At 41.2% G+C, this 19,411-nt stretch overlaps 1 protein-coding gene across 3 annotated transcripts; it reads left to right on the top strand.

Annotated features, from left to right (window-relative positions):
* The first annotated feature begins 1,017 nt into the window (after window positions 1-1,017).
* Window positions 1,018-18,563, top strand: tfap2c (transcription factor AP-2 gamma (activating enhancer binding protein 2 gamma)). Of its 3 annotated transcripts, none has more exons than XM_035387301.1 (8): window positions 1,018-1,372; window positions 4,133-4,594; window positions 4,738-4,789; window positions 10,421-10,492; window positions 11,953-12,175; window positions 14,435-14,553; window positions 15,772-15,913; window positions 17,012-18,563. In XM_035387301.1, the coding sequence occupies exons 1-8, from the start codon at window positions 1,325-1,327 to the stop codon at window positions 17,304-17,306; spliced, it is 1,413 nt and encodes a 470-aa protein (XP_035243192.1). In that variant the 5' UTR covers window positions 1,018-1,324; the 3' UTR covers window positions 17,307-18,563. The 3 variants fall into 3 exon arrangements, with proteins under 3 accessions (XP_035243192.1, XP_035243191.1, XP_035243193.1); XM_035387300.1 differs by having other exon boundaries at window positions 10,421-10,504; XM_035387302.1 differs by lacking the exon at window positions 10,421-10,492.
* The last annotated feature ends 848 nt before the right edge of the window (window positions 18,564-19,411 follow it).

The raw sequence follows: 19,411 nt of genomic DNA, 5'->3' as shown, positions 1-19,411 counted from the left end.
GTTTGGGAAAACACCCTACAGCCGGTAAAAAAAGGGGTTGTAGCCTACCTCGTATTGTTTACTTGTTGCAGCAATATCGCCAATGACACATTTTCAAATTGGATTCCCAATCGATTCCAAGGGAAAGATTTTCCAAGTTCACAATACTGAGAACACCACTCAAGAGCAGTAGAAAGGAAGGGACCCGTTTGTGCAACATAAATCGCATTCATTACCTCATTTGATGACAATTAATTTGCGCTGTTGGCAGTTGCCAAGTTCTGTCAAAATTATGTAGAGATGATCTAAAGGTCGCACTGAGATCCTCAGTTCATTAAGTTTGATATTTGTGATAGAGATAAAAGGTGCAGACTGCCAGATATCCAACCTGTTCTGGCAAGTAGGCAATAAAGCATGTACATTCAGTTGCGTGATTTAATGACACCCCGCGCTCTTCTCGCTGCTTTGAATTTGAGTGATATTTAGCCATTTACTTCTCGTTTAATGACTCATTCCTTTGGCACCGGTTTGTGAATGATCGTAAGTTTTACCTGTGTCTACTCGTGGGCTCCGGGCAGCGGCGGAATAGGCCGATTCAATAAACTACAATGGTTTCATTGTGTCGCGTTGCACATTTTCACATTAAAATTAGTTATTATTATTATTATTATTATTTGCATTCATAATAATAATTATAAGAAGTCACCACCATTATCAACACCTCATGAGATATGAAGCTTTTACATGGCAAATATGGAAGTACTTCATAGGTTCATTAGATGTTAAACGTATATGTCTCTAAATCATGTTTGCTGTTTTATGTCTGTGAATATAATATACATAGAAACAGACGGACAGTAAAGGGATTGGTCAGTTGTTCAATGAGTCACATAGTAACCAATTGGCTGTAACTGCCTTTCCAATAGAAAAGATGACATCATCTAAAGCACCACCTCTAAGGGGTGGCTATGCAAATATAATACTCCTTGCAAGGACTGTGTACCGAGCCAAAACGAGCAGGGTATCTACACCGTTGTGACCGTCAGAGGGAGTAGAGATACTTAAATTCAATGCTTTGCTAAACGCTTCCGACTGTGGCGTGTACTGCGTCTGTCTGCAAGCGGATGGTTGTTGACAGTCTGTTTCGCATATTTTGCACTTTAGAATCAAAACCTCTCGCACCTTTACATCACGCTGACGGCTAAGTCCCAAATAAGCCATTGCTATCTGTACTAGAAAGAGAGGTTGATTGCAGGAACAGCTAGTTTCACTACCTGGATTTATACGAAGACCCAGTCACCGACAACATTGCTGATTTCAGTTTGGGTCGATTCAGCGTGAAACAATGTTGTGGAAGTTAGCTGATAACGTCAAATACGAGGAGGACTGCGAGGTATGTAGCCTATCTTAACCTCTGGATATGGTTTTGAAAATTGTGTGACGTTCTTCCTACCACTAAAGGCAATTACAGACTACAGCGTTTTAGGTGGAAACGAACTTGTGTATTTGTGTTTTAGGCTAGTTAATTATGCTTTTGGAGATATGTTGAACGTAAGGTTGATAAGTTGCTGTAACATATAACGATAACTATGATATAACTATTAATCAAATTGTTATAATAGTAACGTTTCAGTTACATAAGAAACATTTATTCAATTTTGTAACTGCTATAACCATGATTAAATTAATTATTACAGCGACAGTACCCAAATTCGTTTTGGTTGCAATTCGATTGTTTTATGCTTCCCAGGTGTCTGAACCGCCTAATTATTTTCACAAATAGTGATTGGACTGGGAAGACAGGCGTCACAATTGATAACATATCCGTCATTATGTAGGTTATGTGTTATCGGGTATAGATTTGTAGCCCACATTATTAATTGTTGTCATGTCAGCATTAGGCCTACCGCAATGTTTTGGGGGCTGTATATTCAGTAGCCTACACGTTCTTGTTTCTCCTTTTGATTTTGGGAAACTGCACGATCGGTAGACTGGTTTCTGTGTGTGAGCATGAACACCCGTACCTGTGCCATGTTTGATCACGTTGTATAGTCGACGAACTGAACTAAAACTAGGCTATAATGTGGTTTTTGATCGCCGCCTTAGTTACAGACTAGAGCGTTAGGAATTAACCAACCAGTTTAACTGGTGCGGCCCCTCCTTAAACTCATTACCCTGTTCTCTGTCGAAAATCTTTACAGATTTTCCTCTTCTAAATGTCAACATTAGCCTACCTGTATAATATTCACGTTTATTCACGTTTGTCTGTATATGTGCGATTGGCCAGTAGGCCTATCTCTGGTAGGTAATAACATGAAAATAATTTCAATGAAAAAGCATTTGCATTTTTTAGCTATTTATTGATGAAGTTGTATTTGCAAGGTGACTAGTAAGTGTCATTTAATACCATCTTACAATGAAAAGGTCTGCATTGCGATGTATGCGTTTTATGAATGGACAAGGGCAGTTGCCGTCGTACGGTGTACGCAGAAATAAGCGGCCTGAAACTCTTGGTGTGTAAACCTTTCTCTGTGTAGCCTATTTATTATTTCACATCATAATGTTTCCGTATTTTATTTCAACATCCTGTCCCTTCAAATTGGCAACAGGGGTAGGTAATATAATGCCCCCCTCCCCCCATGTCCTCGAAACTTGGACGAAAGGGAGCCATTTCACGACCCTGTTGTGCTCAATTAACCCTTGACCTTTTGCAAAGACATTAATAACTTTTTTACTTAAACTTAGGCCTATAGTTTTGCACAGGTCTCCTAAAATGTATGATGTTACATTAGGTTGGCTATAGCTCCTACAAAACCAAATAAGCGACAAAAGGTTGTTCGCGTAATTATTACATCTCTGAAAACGAAATGCCAAAGCGAAAAAGGCAACTTGCATTTGGAGTTTGGATCAAGCTGATAGTCTAGTCTATGTTTTTTGCAATATCCCCCAGATTTTAGTATATTGCCCCAGAGCAGTCCTCAAAAATATCAAATAAAAGGTAACCCAGCATTCAAATCCAAAATAGCGTTGTCACACGCATGGGGGTTTTCGCGTGAGTATGGTCAATGCAATGCAAAACGCTTTGTCTAGTTGCATCGAGTCATAATTAAATGGCAAAATTAAGAAGACACTACTTTTCCATATAAACACATTTTAATTCAAACACGGGCTGAATAGTGTTTTATTATATGTTGTGAATATCCTATTATTGTTGTTGTTGTTGTTGTTATTATTATTATTATTATTATTATTATTATTACTACTACTACTACTACTACTACTACTACTATTATTAACATCATTATTATTTACCAGACATACTAAACGTTGCACTTCATCTGGCCCAGGATCTCAACATGGCGTTTAAAACGTATAGCTGAATGTAAACGGATTACTGTGCAGTTTTTAATGTGAAGGCTTCACTTCAGACGTTATTGTTGATTACTGTGGTCTCCCTTGCAATATGATGGCTGGAGAGGGTGTTCATTGGAAGAATATGAGTTTCCATGCTCAGCGTTCCGCATCGGTCGAATTGCCTTCCACTTTCAAAATCAAAATAATGCTGGATGTTTACATTGAATCCACGTGAGAGTAACGTAGCTAACCTGGGACTTGTTTTAAACTTGGTGAACTGGCCCGCTTATGGGGGGTTTAAGTGAAATATGAAAGCGGATTTGTCAGAACTTCATATGGAATTTAAAATAATATTCTTAAGTGCGTTTAAATGGCTTCTGAGAAAATGCTCCCCATGTTGAAGGAAGTGAACATTGCATGACGAATCACTCGGATAAGTTTGTTCAAATTTAAATTAATGAAAACATGCCAGATCTTAACTTGGGGTGTGTAATGTGCGCGCCAATTAGTCGAGTAAATGTTAGACGGTTAATGCCCGTGTCAACAGGAATTCGTTTTTATCTGGGATGAAAATCCTTCATAGGTGTTGCCGTCACTAAGACAGTCGATACAGTGTAGCCCTTAAGCAATGAATATGAATATTTTAGACAACTGTGGAAGCTCAGTTGTAAACTGTTTGTGTAATAATTTGCCTATTCTCAGATATTGACACGTATGAACATGAGCTCAATTTAGTACATGCTATCTCTTTATTGTTGTTATTAATATCGCTGTCCCCCCTTCTCTCCAACTACCAAAGGAAAGACACGACGGGAGCAGCAATGGGAACCCCCGACTGCCCCACCTGCCTGCGGTGAGCCAGCACCTATACAGCCCGTCTCCTTCTCTATCACATTCGGGCAGCTCAGACTTCCAGCCGCCCTACTTTCCGCCACCGTACCAGCCAATATCATACCCCCAGTCCAGTGACCCGTATTCCCACCTCAGCGACCCGTTCAACATAAACTCCCTACATCAGTCCCAATCAACTAATCAACAGCAATCCTGGCCCGGGCGTCAAAGTCAAGATGGAATCGGCAGCCATGGCCGTAGTGGCTTAGCCAGTCAGATTCTTGGACTTGAAGGAGGCTCCACCGGCGTGCGGAGAGAGGCATTCCGAAGGCCGGAGCTTCTCCCCCCGCACGTGCACGGCATCGACTCGGCCGTTATCAGCGACAATTTAGGATTGCACGAGATGGCCCATAGCTTGGACGACGTGCAGGTGAGTCTTGCTTTAATATTTTAATTGATTGTTATTTTTTCTTTTTTGGGGAAATGATATATATTCGATAATCTATAAACAAATTAAAATATGTAACCATTTTTTGTATGAACGTGTTACATCCAGTGCTTTTTTTCTCTCAGCACGTCGACGATCACAGTATTATCGTGGCAGACCAGACTGTCATTAAAAAAGGTTGGTATAACTATTTCTCTTTAAAAATATAAACTGGCAATAAATAATTATTGTGCATATAGATTATCATATCATATTAGAATACGATGCGGCTCGTCGTTTTGCTCTATTTTATTATGTTTAAGTTTCAAAAGCTGCCATTAACAAATTAACATAAAAAGTAAATTATCATAGCTTTCACGCCCATTATACACTTTCATATACACTTTTGTTGCAAAACCGGGAATGTCAGTTTTTCCTGAATGTATACTTTTTTTTCTTATCAGTATTTAAATTAGTTCAAATATTTGCAAGACACGGAATTAGGAGACTATGGACATTGTGTAGAATGTAGGGCACATTTTGTTAGAAAATCCCAATGCATTTTCCTTTAACATATAGTGCTGTCACACTGTTTTGCGTTAGTTCCTTCAAGTAATGTGATCTCATCTCGCATGAAGTAAGATTAATAGGAACGTCATTCGGTTGTTAAATGTTCCAGTTTTAATTTGCTTTTTAAGACGTAATTGACTGAACCGTTCCCCTTAACAAGCGTGTGCCCACTCCACTTGCAAATTATTTGAATAAGGTGGAGCATGTATTGAAAACCAAGAGTGTTCGAATAATTATGAATGCAAAATTCTCCTTTTTATATTGGCGTTAAAATGGGAGATTAGTGCGTGGTGTGCTGTTGATACGTGGGAACAACGAGCTGCCGCACTTTATCCAGAAATAGCGTTTAAATGCATGCTTTACTAGCAAAGCATGGTAATAATTACTACTTTTCTAAAAACAGCACGTCTGCCTATTGGCTAAAAGGTATAACAAGTCGCAGAAGCTATCACGTTTATGTAGACGAGTGTTCGAACGTAATCCTTTAAAATATTTGGTTTTCTTTCATTTAAAAACCGGGCAGATAATAGATCAAAATAAAAAATAAAAAAAAACCAGCCTGAGTACCTCTGTAGACTTAGGCCAATTCCGTAACCATAGAATATTTAGCCTTTTGTACATTCGCCTATAGCTCGTGAATAACCTACTTCTTTTCCTTCAAATGTTGAGGCTTGCAGTGACTATCCCAAACGTCACGGAAACAGTTTTTCATATTGTTTTAATATTAGAGTAAAAAAGCACATCTCACCTACATCATAACGTCACTGAAATACATGACAATGAAGAATGGAAACATTTTGTAATTGAATTAGTCCATGCTCCAGAGTTTGTTCCAGGCTTACAATTTTTCTAAAAACTTAAAAGCAACAAGCACCTCATGCAAGCATTTCTCCAAAGGCTTTTCATGACTGTATATGTATGTATCTGAATGTAAAGTATGATTTCATTTACATGCACTATATATTGGTATCTAGCCTATATATATATATATATATATATATAAGTTGACAAACTGGCAGCTTCAGGGAGAGGGGGATAATTTTTTGACTTGAGGTTGGGTCCAGTGTGGGGGGTTTCAACCCGAATCCACCAACCCCCCACACATACAGAATATAAAAAGAAAAATTATGGTGGTAAATAAAATGTAACTTAAGTGCCTGGGTACTCGGGTGTTAAAGCTGGCGTTTGAATACGGGAAACGCATTCAAACTTAACCGTGAGTTTGTGCTGATGCTACTCCAGGGAAGGGCCCGTCGGTGACCTCTCAACGATATTAAGCACCTAGGTGTCCTCGGCTTTTTGTTGAAGTGAGGAGTGAGAACTGTATTTGAAATTCAGGTGCTCCTCCCTGAGTTCCAAATTGTGAAGCGTGGAAAGAGGAGTGGCCTGGTCTGGAGCTTGCTGACACCCCTAAGCCTTTGTTAATCATGAGGAGCACTTAACTAATCCAGGTTTGATCCTCCTGAGTTGTTTTCATACTGAACTGACTTTTGAATAGAGGCGCATTAAAATGCCCCTTCCCGAATAACTGGCTTGCTGACAAAATTCTGGATGCACCGCTGCTTAAGGATGTTGTGCAACTGCAAAACCTCTTTTGAAAGAGATTTAAGAAAAGGAAGAGGGGAAAAAAAAAACTGTCATAACCTTTTGTCCTTTTAGTTTTCTGTCTTTGTTCTTTTGAATTTCTTTTTAACAGTTCACACCAGGGAGCTGAATTCTCAACCTTTGAAAGCTTACAAACTTACTTACAAATACTTTATTTTTTGGGGTTAGAATTTTTGGCTTGCTGAGGAATTATGATGGTTATGTAGTTTTCAGAAAATGTGTTGCTGCACCATGATATGTGATAAAAGATCACAGTCCTTAATCTTTAATTAATTAATGTGAAGAGATTAGATTTATTTATTGAAGGCAAGCAAACTTTAATTTTGCATTCATTATAGTATGCATTGAGGCCTACACTGGCAAATCATCCTGTAGGCTGTATGTTGAGAAACTGACATTTCATTGTTAAAGCAACTTTTATCATTAAACTTCCATTACTTGTTCAAGCAGTATACATTCAGAAATTGTAAATTGCAATGAAAATGGGTAGAGTGACTTATTTACTTATTTATCAGAATAAATGCATTTCTGGTGGATATTTCCAAAGTACCCCTAGCTAGTCTGAGGCCATCACTAATAATTATAATGTAGGCCTATATATGCCCACATTTAAAAGGCTATCTAGCAGCTGTCACAGAAAAAATCTCAGCCATTCTCAACAAAACTTCAGCTTCCAATGAGATCCAATGTGTGACAGATTCAAGTTAACATACTGATAAAAATTAATGGGTGCATGAAACTTCATTTGATCATAAAATAATTTTTTTTTTCTTGAGAGGGTTGATGGTGAGATTCCATTCTTTTCAAGACAGATTTACTTTTTCTCTTTGTAACTCAATAAATGAACTTGACTGGCAGCCATTTTTGCCTTTTCTCCACAGTTTTAGAATCAATGCTACAGATCCTTAATTTTGAAAAGAAGGAAGCTTTGCTGTGTTCTGGAGAGGAAGTGTTGTATATAATAACGTAAACATTGTTTAAAAATATTATTGATAAAGAAGAGCAATCATGGGTCTTCAGAGAATATTGGAAAAAGAAACTGCTGAACATGCCATAGTCTTTAACTTTTTCAACAATTAATTTAGATTGCATGTTGGTCATATTTGATTCAGGACAGCTTAAGATTTTGCCTACTATGAGTGCACTTGTGAAACCTGATTTGCTATTAACTTTTGATAGATAATTCATTTTGCAACTATAAGAAGCACAAGGAAGACTTGAATATCTTTACAAGTGCAATGAGAAAATAGGACACCAAAAAAGGGAATTAGATATATATCATTTAATGTGTCAGTTATTTTGAAATGAAACTGAGTAAGCACAAAACACATTTTTTTTTTTTTTTTAAACTAACGAAACACCAGTATCACCCTTGTGAAAAAGTAATTGCCCCCTTATTTACTCAATCTACCAATTAACCAAATTTAATTGATAATTCGATTCAGCTAATGGAACACCACCAGGTTTGAATGTAAACCTCACTCCTAATGAACCATACCATCACAAAGTTTCTGCAAGTACACTATGCTATGAACTATGCGAAGGAACCTTCAGAAGAGATGAGAAAGAAAAAAAAAACTGATGGAAATATATCATTTTGAGAAGGGTTATAAATCCATTTTTAAGATCCCATCCAACCATAGTGAGAACCATTATCTCCAAATGAAGAACACTTGGAACAGTGGTGAATCTTCCCAGGATTGGCCGCACTGCCAAATTTCTCTTTGGACACAGCAAAAACTAATTCTGGAAGTCATAAAATATCCATGAAGAACAACCAATAACTGCAGACCTCTGTTCAGGACTCCACAATAAGAAAGCAACTTGGCAAAAATGGGATTCATGGGAGAGTAGCAAGGTGGAAGCCACTGCTAACCAAGAGAAACATGAATGCTTGTCTCGCATTTGCAAAAAAAAAAAAAAAAACTGGATGATCCCCAAGATTTTTGAGATAATGTTTTATGGACAGATGAGTCAAAAGTGGAACTTTTTGGATGGTACTGGCAGCATTTCACAGTAATATCACCATACCAACAGTCAAACATGGTGGTGCTAGCGTGACGTTGTGGGAATTCTTCGCTGCCTCGGGACCTGGACGACCTGCCGTTGTTGAAGAAACCATGAATTCTGCTCTGTACCATAAAATTATTTTGGTGAATGTCCTGTCATCTGTTCGTGAGCTGAAGCTGAAGAATAATTGGGTTATGCAGCAAGACAATGAGCCAAAACAGGAAAGCCACATGTGAATGGCTGAAAAGAAACAAAATTAAAGTTTTGGAATGGCCTAGTCAATGTCCTGACTTAAACCCAATGGAGATGCCATGGCAGGACCTGCGGATCTGTCCATATTAAATCAGCACAGAAAGGGCTAACATTCCTCCACAGTGATGTGAAAGTCTGATATCAAATTATAGGAAGTTTGGTTGCAGCTATTTCTGCTAAATGTGGTGCAACCACCTAAGTATTAGGGGGCACTTTACTTTTTCACATGGGTGACATGGGTGTTTGTGTAACGTTTTACAATTAATAAATGAATGAATGTGTATGAATGTGGTATGATGGAACATAGTAGTACTGAAGTTTCATTCAGTGAATGCCCAGCTGTATCAGTTACAATTTCTATGAGAACATCCGCTGAAATAATTAATAATTCTAATGATAACATAACAGGGTCATTCTGTTGCAAGTTCACTGTCTGTCTCTGATTTTACTCAAGTTTTACTAGTGGTTTTCTGAGGGTTTCTGAATTCAGACGTGATGCTTATTTAGAACCAATCCCCTTCAAGTTGTTTCAGGTCAAAGGTCAACCAGTAATTAAGAGCCCACTTCTCCTTTTCCCAGAAAAAAAGCCTTGGAGTGGCACTTCCCTTGCAATTACGTGAAGCACCGCATTCAAACTGTATTGTTTGTAATCATTATTTGATTGTTGAGGTGGATTTTTAGATCTTCACATTATTCCTACCAACTGAAGATTTATCTAAAGACGCACTTGAGTGGTGAGTTTGAGTGGTTTGTAAGGATGGAACTCATAATTATTACTTTTAAAAACCTCTTGGAGAACATTTTATATTTGTCTGCATTTGACTGACCTTTGACCATGTGAATTAAAATGAATGCTATCATTTATTGACTTGACCCCCCCCCCCCCCACCCCCCACAAAGAAAAGAAAACGTACACGCACAATTTTTACTTTTACTAATTTTTACTCTTTTTGAAAATATTTTTTTTAAGGCAAACTCGACAGAGTGGTCCCATAATGAGCATTTTTTTCTCCTGAATACTTAATGTGCTTTAAGAATTATGTGTAAAAATATGATTGCATGGTTGTGGTTGTAGCAAGTGCTACACTGCTGACTACGAGTTCAATAATGTTGTCTCATGCAAGCACAACGGCATACAATATCCTAAAACTGTTTTCTAGTGTGTCATTGCACGGGCAATTTACATTTGGTGAAAATCTGTTTGTTCTTAGTGTAATTGTGTTTCTGAGTTTGTGTCCTAACCGAGGATGATGACAAATGGTTCTGCTGAGAAGGGCTTCATGTGTTCAGGATTTTGCAATATTGTTTCATTCATGCCAGATAGCAGTGGCCATATGGTCCTAGCATGGTCTTCGGTTGTTTTCATGCCCTGCTTTGTCATTCTTGTCTCAGTATTAGGACTACGAAGTGGCAGGAACCACGATCGCTTACAGCGGACTTATTTTGAGGGTGGCTTTCTTGCGGGTGAGAATGAAGGTATATGTAGAACTCTGTGTGATTGGCAGCTCTGTCTGGCGTTGGAGAGTTTTTGGAGCCTCGAGTCTCAGTCTTTCTGAAGTGTGTGTGTGTGTGTGTGTGTGGGTGTGCGCGCGTGCGTTTGTGTGCGTGTGTGCGTGTGTGCGTGTGTGCGTGTGTGCGTGTGTGCGTGTGTGCGTGCGTGTGTTTGTGTGTGCGTGTGTACGTACATGTGGGTGTGCGTACATACGTGTGTGTGTGTTGCGTGCGTATCTGTAAGAATAATTCTACTCAGAATATACATATGCCTGTTCCTTCATTTAAGGGGTCATACAAGACAAATGTATGAATAATCCTTCATGGAATCTCATTAGTTATCACATCTGGGCTCATAACCGCATGTGCATGTATACGTGGAGGTTCTGAAGGCCACTCGTGAGCCTCAGTCCTGTAGCGCACAAACGGGGAACGAGGCGTGTCTTTTGTTTTGACTCGGCTGGGGTGGTCAGCCAATCAGAAGGCGGTTTTTCTCCTTGCAATGTGTGGGAGGGGCTGGGACTAGTGCTGTGGCAGTTGGGTTTGGTGGCTGTCCAGGCACAAAAAAAACGATTTTCTTTTCCAGGCCGTTAGCTTCAGTCTAATAAGTTTCAGTCCCAAACGGTGTCCGTTTCTCTGTGTGGCAAGAGGAAGGTGACAGGCGAGTTCAGGTGTTAGTTCCGGACTGGTTCCGTCGGAAGGAGTAGATTTAAGAATGGCTGACATTTCCCAACTCTTAAACGTGGAGACAAGCTATGGTGCTTTAGTATGTAGGACGCTTTCTAGAAATATAAATGAAGTAGGTCTTTCATTCTCTCGTGGTCTTCTGCAAAGATGTAGGGACTGCATCCTGTGATTAACAGATATAATTTAATTATGAAAACTAGGTACCAGACTCGCGCCTACAGTATGTCCGTGGTTTTAATTTTCTTGCTTAGTGGTCAGATTGCACAGTGATTGTGCCGGTGCTTTCAGCCTGTTTTTGGTAGCTGTTTGGTTTAGTAACGATAACTATTTTGAATGAATTTTGGAACAGACATTGAAATGAACGCAGGCTGACTTCACTAATTGGTTCCCTCCTGTCTCGATGAAGATGTGCTAATTGGTGAAATCAGCAGGCGTGGTGATGCATTGGAATGAAAACCTGCGTTCTCTTGCCTGTTCGTGGCACATGATTGGGCACCACTGCTCCGCGGCAGTGAACATTTCTCTGAAGATATGGAAGTCCTGTAAATGTTTTTATTTTATTTTTTAAACACCCATTTATTAAAGTTTCCCTAAAAAGTAATCGTGCATGGGCTGTGTTAGTTTTTAGTTAGTTAGTTTTTGGATAACCCACAGATGTTTCTGTAGCTGTTGCTGCTATTGCTCCATGTGTTTTATTGACTTTTTTTTTTCTTCTTCTTCTCTCATGTGTGTTTGTTTGTGCTCAGGTCCCGTGTCTCTCCATAAGGGGAACACGCTGGGCCTGCCCTATCAGAAGGAGTCTCTGCTGGGCATGGTGTCCAATCCCACGGAGGTCTTCTGCTCCGTCCCTGGCCGCCTGTCCCTGCTCAGCTCCACCTCCAAGTACAAGGTGACGGTGGCCGAGGTGCAGAGACGCCTGTCCCCCCCGGAGTGCCTCAACGCCTCGCTGCTGGGCGGAGTCCTGCGCAGGTGAGCGGCCACATGCCCCTGTGCTCTAATCACCGTTACCTTAGCAACTACATACCAGTGCTCTTATCACTGTTACCTTAGCAACTACGCACCAGTGCTCTCATCACCGTTACCTTAGCAACTACACACCTGTGCTCTCATCACTGTTACCTTAGCAACTACACACCTGTGCTCTCATCACCGTTACCTTAGCAACTATACACTTGTGCTCTCATCACCGTTACCTTAGCAACTATACACTTGTGCTCTCATCACCGTTACCTTAGCAACTACACACCAATGCTCTCATCAGTTACCTTAGCAACTACTCACCTGTGCTTTCATCACTGTTACCGTAGCAACTACTCACTTGTGCTCTCATCATTGTTACCTTAGCAACTACTCACCTGTGCTCTCATCACCGTTACCTTAGCAACTATACACTTGTGCTCTCATCATTGTTACCTTAGCAACTACTCACCAGTGCTCTCATCACTGTTACCTTAGCAACTACACACCTGTGCTCTCATCACCGTTACCTTAGCAACTACACACCTGTGCTCTCATCACCGTTACCTTAGCAACTATACACTTGTGCTCTCATCATTGTTACCTTAGCAACTACTCACCTGTGCTTTCATAACTGTTACCTTAGCAACTACTCACTTGTGCTCTCATCACCATTACCTTAGCAACTACACACCTGTGCTCTCATCACCATTACCTTAGCAACAACACACCTGTGCTGTCATCACCATTACCATAGAAACTACACACCTGTGCTCTCATCATTACCTTAGCAACTGCACACCTGCATTCTCATCACCATAATCTTAGCAACTACTCCCTTTGCACTGCCATACCTGGTACCTTTTTTATTACAGACCTGTGTTGTGTCTTCAACAAAGCCCTTGCTGTTGCCATACCTGTAATATTGTACGTAGGTATTTACACATGGTAAATGGAGAAAGCACAAAGGAGGATAACTGAACCTGGGTGTAAATGAGAAATTGTGTTGAGTGAGTGTTTGTTGTGCTGTGATTGGCTGCTTGTTTGTGGTCATGCTCTTTTCACTAGGGTGTGGATTAGACATGTTTATGATGAAGTGTGATGCAGTTGTACCTCTGCGTCTGTGCATCTCAGCATGTGTGAGGAGGTGGTGGTGGGTTGAACTGGGGCGGGGTTGTGAGTTACCAGCACTCAGCAGTTGACCCTTGTGTGAGCAGGTAGAATTGGCTCTGGTTGTGCTGGGTGGGTTGGGGCTTTTACCCAAAAGTTGCATCTTTTTCTGCAAATGCATGTTTATACCACCCCCACACACTGGTGCACTGGGCATGAGACGCTGTTAAGTAGGTCATGGAGCGATGCAGGGGAGGGAGGGGGAGATGGGAAGAGAGAGAGGACTGGGGGGCAGTGAGTGAGGGGGGGGGGGAGGAAACTGGGAGGAAGCCCTTGCAGGCCCTCCCAAAGATTCAACCCCCCCACACCCCACCCCACGGAGCGCTTCGCAGTCATGCGGAAAAGCGCATTGGCTACAGTAGTGGGGGGACTGGCGGTCTGCCATTTCCCCTGGCAAAGTTCTGAAGTTGTGCCCTTGTTACTGCTGATGTTTTGTGAGGTCAAGGATGGGGGTTTTGAGCTTTTTATAATTAATTCATTACTGTTTAAAAAAAAAAAAAAAAAAAAAAAAAAAAAAAAAAAAAAAAAAAAAAAAACTGCATGGTGAGCCCATGGGACACATGCTAGCTTTAAGCCCTTAATACTTTCCATTTCCCACTCTTTTTACATTCAGACGCTTGTATATAAACACAGCAGCTTTACGATGGAAACATGACCGGTTTTATAACCATCATATAAATGCCTAATTTTAAATTTCAAAATGACTGGAAGTCTCTGGTGTGTTGCTTTGGGATTCTCTTTTCTACTAATGAAATACAGAGCACAATTACTCATTTTCAGGAAACGTTTAATATTTTTTCTAAAATATGAATTTTTCTTGGTTTGTGTCCACCAACTGTAGCTATTAGCCATACACATGCTACATATGCTAACCTTCATTCTGTATCGAGTTTCCTTAAAATACCATCCTGTGACCACTTGTTTCACATATTGTTTTGAAATGGATTAAGATTTAATGTCTGTATCTATAACGTGCTGCGTTGTAGGTGAGCGCTTGTGGATAATTCTGACAATGCATCAGCAGTTCCCGTGAACCCTTGTCACCTCAGTGCCTGACTCAGGTCTGTGTGCTCACACCAATGTTTCTGCTCACCCACGCAGAGCCAAGTCTAAAAATGGCGGGCGGTCTTTGCGGGAGAAGCTGGACAAGATCGGGCTGAACCTGCCGGCGGGCCGACGAAAGGCCGCCAACGTCACCCTGCTGACCGCGCTGGTGGAAGGTACGGCGGCCCTGTCGCTCGCCGCGCCGCTTTAAAGCTTCCGGTCGTCATGGTTACTCCGTATTCCACTCAAAGTCAAGAATATCGGCTCAAATGAAGGGGTCCTGACTGCTGCACTTCCATGTTTTTGTTGATTTTAAGTGACTGTGAAGTGTTTTGTATTGGCATAGTGGTAGGGGCAATGTTTGTGTTCATTATATTCTGCTTTAATTGTTCCTTGTCTTGCATATTATTTTATACGTTGTGCCAACTGGCACGGCCTCCACGTTTGAAAACCTTTGTGGTCTCCTCAGCCTCAGAGTATTAGCGATTGTTGATATTATCTAAGGTGACTTTTCCAGTGACATTTTACGGTTGCTAAGCAACCAGCATGGGTCCCCAAAGAGACGCTTATGAATGCTTATGAAACAGAATTATGCAGTATACGTTACAATGACTAATGCTGCAGTTGTGATATTGATCATCTGCAGAATTTAGGAGAAGCTCAAGAACAATATACAAGACATGATTGAGGTGTCAGGTGATTGGAACATTTCTGCGATATTCATACATTAGATACTACTTTTTTTGCTCATTTTCCTCTTTTCATTGGGTTTGTATTTGTATTTTTCTGTATAAATATCCTGTTTCATAGTGCTTTGCGTGGATGGCAAATAGAGATTTTGACTTGCTTGCAGATTTGTGTCGTGTGTTTCCTCCCATTTATAATCCCTGGCTCAATAAGAATTTAAAGCCTCACATTTTTTGTCAATCAAGACCTAGCCTGGTGGAATGCCTGGAATTTTTGTTTGTTGCCTTTCTGCATTTTTTTATTTTATTGAAATCTTGTTGTCCTTATTGGCTATTGATGGTTGCAAGCAGCAGTGTGTCTCAGAGACTTTGTCATTTAGAAACTTTGACATCTGAATCAAAGCTTGTTAACGTGATTGAATGCCATGAGGAAAAAGTGTGCGATGTGCATGTCGATCAGCTGAGTATGTCTTTGGCTGCCATGGGCTGAGGCATAAACTCATTAAAACCATGCAGGGAAACTGCAGCCTAATCCTGAGAATGTCCCCTCTTCTCCCAGCTATGGAGCCAGGCTCAGCCGATTCACTGTTCTACTCCATTTCCCAGAATCCTCTGCCCTGAGCCTTGCCCAATGGGTTCGTCCAGCACCATATTTCACCCGACTGGGAACTGCCTCACCTTTCGACTCCTTTTCGCCCCCCATTGCAGGTGAAGCGGTTCACCTGGCCAGAGACTTTGGCTACGTGTGCGAGACCGAGTTTCCGGCGAAGGCCATCGCGGAGTACCTGGGCCGGCCCCACGTGGAGCGCAACGAGATCAACTCCCGCAAGAACATGCTGCTGGCCGCCAAGTGAGTGCCGGCCATTTCCTGTCCCATTTCAGTAGCTCAGGGCTCGTCGTGTGTTATTTACCCAGTTTTAAACTGCATTGGTGCAGTAGCTGAAGCTATTGGAATAATCTTCCATTTTGGATGCCAGTTTCCAAGTCATTGGAATAGTTTTTCATTTTGAATGCTTGTTTTGATGTCAGTGTGTTGGCTGTAGTGTGTCCCTTCGTTGTGTCTTTTTTGCTGACTCCCGTTGAGTCACATTGATGACTGTCAAAGCTTTGGAAATTTGTGCCTGTAACAACTGTCCTGTCCCTCTCTTCATTTAAGTCATTTTGAACAAAAGCGCATTCATAATCACTCTGCACTGCAACCTTATTTCTGATTTACACTTTGACTTTGACAACATGTATTTTTGTCCTTCCCTCCAATAGTTTTAGATTTGTATTTAAGTGAAATGCTTCCTCTTGTTTCCTCTCTGTTAAATTCTCTAAACAAAATCTTTTGTGGTATACAGTACTGGCCAAAAGTATTAGGTCACCTGTAGTTTAAAAAAAGAAACTTCTGGTGGGGAATTCAATTAATATATGCACATTTATTGAACCACACAACAAAGTACAAACACTTCTTTCAATTTATACATACAGTAACACAAAAATGATTGGATAGAATTTCAATAATTGTTTAATTATAATTAAAGCCGAGGGAAGCTATTTTGAGTCGTGTATAAGATTACTTTTTAACACAAAAGTAAGACTCATTTGTGTTATTGTCATTAGAAATTGGAAATTGGTGTAATGCTTTTGGCCTTAATGTATATCATTATGTCTGTACATATGTGAGTGGTCCTTATGAGAATTCTTCACCTATAGATTAACAAGGATCTAAATACCTTTTAAGTTTGTTAGCCATTTGAATTTTGACATTACTTCTTATCTTTCCTATTTATGTTTTGTTCGCCACACCTCTACTTGAATGAGCACAGTGGGGCTCATGGGAAATGTAGTTTTGATTAGTTCCATGTGCAGGTGCATGTTTGGAGTGTCAGTCAGCGTGTTCCTGGCTTGAGGTGCGGCATTGCCCGGGGGAAGGAGCCTAAACCCTTCCGTGTGCTTCTCGCAGGCAGATCTGCAAGGAGTTCACGGACCTGCTGACCCAGGACCGCTCGCCGCTGGGCAACTCTCGGCCGGCTCCCATCCTGGACCCGGGCATCCAGGGCTGCCTGACCCACTTCAGCCTCATCACCCACGGCTTCGGGAGCCCCGCCATCTGCGCCGCCATGACCTCGCTGCAGAACTACCTGAACGAGGCCCTCAAGCAGGTGGACAAAATGTACCTGAGCTCCGGCGGGGAGCCGCAGGGCGCCTCCGACGGCGGCGGCAAGGCCTCCGACAAAATGGAGAAGCACCGGAAATGAGGCTCCGCCCCCTCCGCGCCCAGACCCCGCCTTACGCGCTTCCCCCTGGGACCGCGCCTCCACCGTCGCGTCGTCGTTTAAGTATTTTTTTTTTTGTCCGACCGTTGTTCTCGACCGTTGTTTTTTTTGCGTTTCCGGGGCAAATTGCTTTGCCTTTTTGTATTCCATGGTCTTCCAGAAAAAAAAAAGTTTTTATTTACCGTTGGTGCGTAAGGCTTCCCTGAAGATCAACGTAAAAAGCCGTTTTTTTATGACTCGGGAAGGCTGAGTTTCACCTGGAGCTGAAGACGCAGACTTTTGGACACCGTAACAGGAGCGAGAGCGAGAGTTCACTGACCTTTTAGGAATGCACCTTTTCCCGAGAGGAGTTACTATTTCCGTGGATTCCGAGCAGATTGTTTCTTTTCTTCCACGATTTGCTTTCTGTTCCCTCAGCGTCAGCGTCGGTGCAGAGTTTCCATTGGACTACAGAGGACAGTGACATTTAGCCAGATGGCGATGGTTTTTTTTTTTTTTTTAGTTTTGTATTTTTTTTATTTGTAAACTATTATTTACATTTACAGTGTTATGATGTTTGGACTCTGGGATTGCTGTGGGCTGATGTGCGAACGTGCGTGCGTACGCACGTACATGCCCGCGTGTATGTGTGTGCGAGTCTGTGCGCGTGTGCGTGCGTGTGTATATAGGGAGATTGGGTGCAGATAGTTGTGTAGCTGAGCTAAGGCTGATAGCATTTACTGAATGGGCAGCCATACAGGGGAGGGGAAGGAGGAGGAGGAGGGAGGGAGGTAGGTTGGGGCGTGGGTGGGCTGAGTGTTAAATAGATGGGGCAAAGGGGGGTTGGAAAGGGCCGCTCTTTCATGGATTTCTTGCGGCTTGCACAGTGAGAGAGGGCTGAGACCAAATAGTTTCCGCGTAAACAAAAGCAGCATCAGAAACGAACCTGCAATCGGCACGCTTGTTCTGGAATATTCCCCCTCACTGTAAGGCTCAACCTTAGTTCTGCAGAAGCCATGTTGGGCTTGGTGTCCCTCCGGTCCGTTCTGAACAGGCCTGCCCCACGTTCCCCTGGCACTTAACTGGAACCTCTAGTTAAAAGTCTGTTCAAAATGCAGGGGTTCCCCAGGGGTCTCTTTAAGACCTCTCTAAATTGTGTGATATCTTGACCAGCCGATAGAATCGTCACCTGAATTGTCTCGTGAGTTAAGACGTATGCATATTCTATACCATTCCAATTTCACAATTTGATAAAAGGACCACCAAGGGGTGGGGTGGGGTGGGGGGTGGTTGTGGGCGAATGCAATTGTAAACCTTTTTCCTGTGATGTTTGAATATTTTTTTTTTAATCAGTGTAAACTGTTTTAAATTTTTTTTTTTTTTTTTTAATCTACCCCTCTTGTCTTTCCTTAATGTAAATATCTATTTTAATTTATGTTGTAATTTAATGGGATTTGTAAATACTGGTAAAAGACTGGTGTACTACTTTTTTTTTTTCTAAAAAAAAAAAACCACAAAAGTTTTAACATTTTATAAACGGGTTTGCTTTTTTATGATATAGCAGCGAGGCTATGGGACTTTTTGAAAAATGATTCAAAAAGAATAAAAATTTGACAGGCTATTTAAAATTGTTTGTAAAGTCGTACCGCTTAAACTGTTGTCTTTCTTCCCGTATGTGCTGTTATGTGAAATGGAGTTTCTTTCCAACACTGGGGGAACTGCTTCACCCGTCAGTTCCTCTTAGTGGAGCGTGTTTGGCAGATTATCGGCAATTCATGTGTGTAATTTTTTTTCTCTTTTTTCTAAATAAACGGCAAAGCACGCAAAAAAAAAAGAAACACTGGCATCATTATGTCATAATTTAACCGAATGTTCAAACAACCCATTTAAATTTTTATGGGTGAAGACCGCTCTTGGGTGGAGCGTGGCCTAAAATTGGTACGTTGTTCTCCTTTATAGAGCACATCTCTGACCAGAACCAGAAGTTCTCCGGGCATTTTCGATGGATGGAATTCTCAGTTCTCATTTCACCAGTTTTTAATCTCCATCCCGTGAACTGACGTGGTGTGTACTGTTGGCTTTGTAGGGGTGTGATGAAGGCACTGGAG

The sequence above is a fragment of the Anguilla anguilla genome, chromosome 13 (assembly GCF_013347855.1).
Source record: "Anguilla anguilla isolate fAngAng1 chromosome 13, fAngAng1.pri, whole genome shotgun sequence".
In the NCBI taxonomy this organism is placed as follows: Eukaryota; Metazoa; Chordata; class Actinopteri; order Anguilliformes; family Anguillidae; genus Anguilla; species Anguilla anguilla.
This window is presented reverse-complemented; position numbering and strand designations above follow the sequence as displayed.

Coding starts and splice junctions, on each gene's coding strand:
- tfap2c (XM_035387300.1), top strand. CDS start 1,325: ATGTTGTGGAAGTTAGCTGATAACGTCAAATACGAGGAGGACTGCGAG. Junction 4,790..10,420: donor CCAGACTGTCATTAAAAAAG/GTTGGTATAACT, acceptor TTCTTGTCTCAG/TATTAGGACTACGAAGTGGC. Junction 15,914..17,011: donor AACATGCTGCTGGCCGCCAA/GTGAGTGCCGGC, acceptor TGCTTCTCGCAG/GCAGATCTGCAAGGAGTTCA.